Source organism: Galendromus occidentalis, unplaced genomic scaffold (genome assembly GCF_000255335.2).
Source record: "Galendromus occidentalis unplaced genomic scaffold, Mocc_1.1 scf7180000076762, whole genome shotgun sequence".
NCBI lineage: Eukaryota > Metazoa > Arthropoda > Arachnida > Mesostigmata > Phytoseiidae > Galendromus > Galendromus occidentalis.
Genome location: NW_003804751.1, coordinates 5,147 through 6,921, shown reverse-complemented (window position 1 = coordinate 6,921; position 1,775 = coordinate 5,147). Strand labels below are relative to the sequence as shown.

General features: G+C 49.7%; 1 protein-coding gene across 1 annotated transcript; it reads left to right on the top strand.

Moving 5' to 3' along the window:
• The first annotated feature begins 298 nt into the window (after nt 1-298).
• Nucleotides 299-1,324, top strand: LOC108863720 (branchpoint-bridging protein-like). The gene has a single exon (XM_018638239.1). It carries the CDS (start codon nt 299-301, stop codon nt 1,322-1,324), a length of 1,026 nt encoding a protein of 341 aa, XP_018493755.1.
• Nucleotides 1,325-1,775: the final 451 nt, after the last annotated feature.

Here is a 1,775-nt window from a genome sequence, read left to right as displayed (position 1 = left end):
GAGACAATTTCACACCTAAATAGCTGCATAGCAACTTCTGAAGATTAATTTAAAAATTAAAAATTGAACATTCTTCGGCCGATGCGTGACAAGAGGCGATTTTTCTCTATGGACCCCATGAGAACCGGTCTAGCTCCGGAAATATTGCTCGGATCACCTCGGAACTTAGTGCGTTGGATTCCTGAGACAATTTCACACCTAAATAGCTGCATAGCAACTTCTAGAAATTAATTTAAAAATAAAAAATGGAACATTCTTCGGCCGATGCGTGACAAGAGGCACCAGCGCAGAATTATCGATGAAGAGCAAAAAACCACGAGGGCAAGAGGGACTGAAGACCGATACGGAGCAGGAGAAAAGGAGAAGAGCCCCGAGGAAATACCAAGGGTCCGTTATCGTCGGGATTCAGAACGGATCTTTCGCCGAAGTCTTGAAGAAACTGAAGCATGAGGTGGACGAGAAGGAGCTCGGCGTGGACATAAGTGGGGTGAGACAAACAGAGCGGGGGATGAAACTCCAAGTTAGGGAGAAGAAAACAGGCGGACAAGCGAGGCTGGCAAAATACATCGAGGAGCAGCTCAAGATGAAGACTCAGATCTCAGGACCAGCGCTCAGCACCACCGTCGCGGTCTACAACATGGACCTAGTTACTACCGAAGACGAGATCGAAGAATCCATACGAAAAGCCATTAGGCTGAGTCGTGAAAACCCGATCAGAGTAGAGAAAATTAGGACAAATGAGAGAGGCGAAAGATCAGCGCTCGTGAGGCTAGCGAGGATCGACGCAGACAGACTCTTGACAGCCGAACGAATAAAGATTGGATGGCAAACCTGCAGGATCCGAGCATGGCGAACGGTGGCGGTCTGTTTCAAGTGCCAAGAAGTTGGGCACAGAGCACACGAGTGCAAAGAAAAAGAAACCAAGGCGAGAAGATGCTACAAGTGCGGAAAAGAGGGACATCTCACCAGAGACTGCGGTGAATCTGACATCATCTGTCAGAACTGCGAGACGGAGGGTCACTCGAAGTACTCCTCAAAGTGTCCTAGATTCAAGGAGCTGCTCGGAGACCAACTGAGCAAGAAGGCTCAAGGGAAACCAGCGCCTTCCGAGCAGGAGGAACCCGCGCAGAAGCAAGATAGCGAAAAAGCGGACCCCAAGGAGAACACAGGGACTGCTTCTCAGGAAGGCGAGACTACGGGAAGCGGAGAAAGCGAACCAATGCAGACCGAAGAGACCGGGGAGAAATGGAAACTCGTCCAGAGCAGAAGGAAACAAAACAACAGAGATCACGATGATAAAGATAGTCCAGATAAACCTCAATAGGACCAGGGCCGCGCATGCCGCCCTGGAGAGCCTCGTACAGAATGAGAAAATCGACATTTGTATCATCAGTGAAGCAAACAGGAAGATATCCGAAGAACTTAGGAAAGGAGATGAAGGGTGGTTCGCAGACGAAGAAGGCGACACGGCCATCTGGATCACCGGGGCGAAAGCACAGCTCAGAATCATGAGCTCAAACACAGTGCGCGGACTCACACACATAGAGCTAGAAGACGGAGCCAACATAGCGAGCTGCTATTTCTCCCCAAATAAAGATGACGATGAATTCACGGACTATCTCGAGCGCTTACAGGACCTTCTGAGAAATAAGCATGCATCCACATGGATAGTAGCGGGGGATTTTAACGCAGCCTCGCGCACCTGGGGAAGCCGAAGAACATCGCGCGGAGGATATGAGGTCGAAGAACTAGCGGCCACAAACGGACTGTTTATA

Bases quoted from the DNA above. Each gene is read 5' to 3' on its own strand.
- LOC108863720 (XM_018638239.1), top strand. From the start codon at position 299: ATGAAGAGCAAAAAACCACGAGGGCAAGAGGGACTGAAGACCGATACG.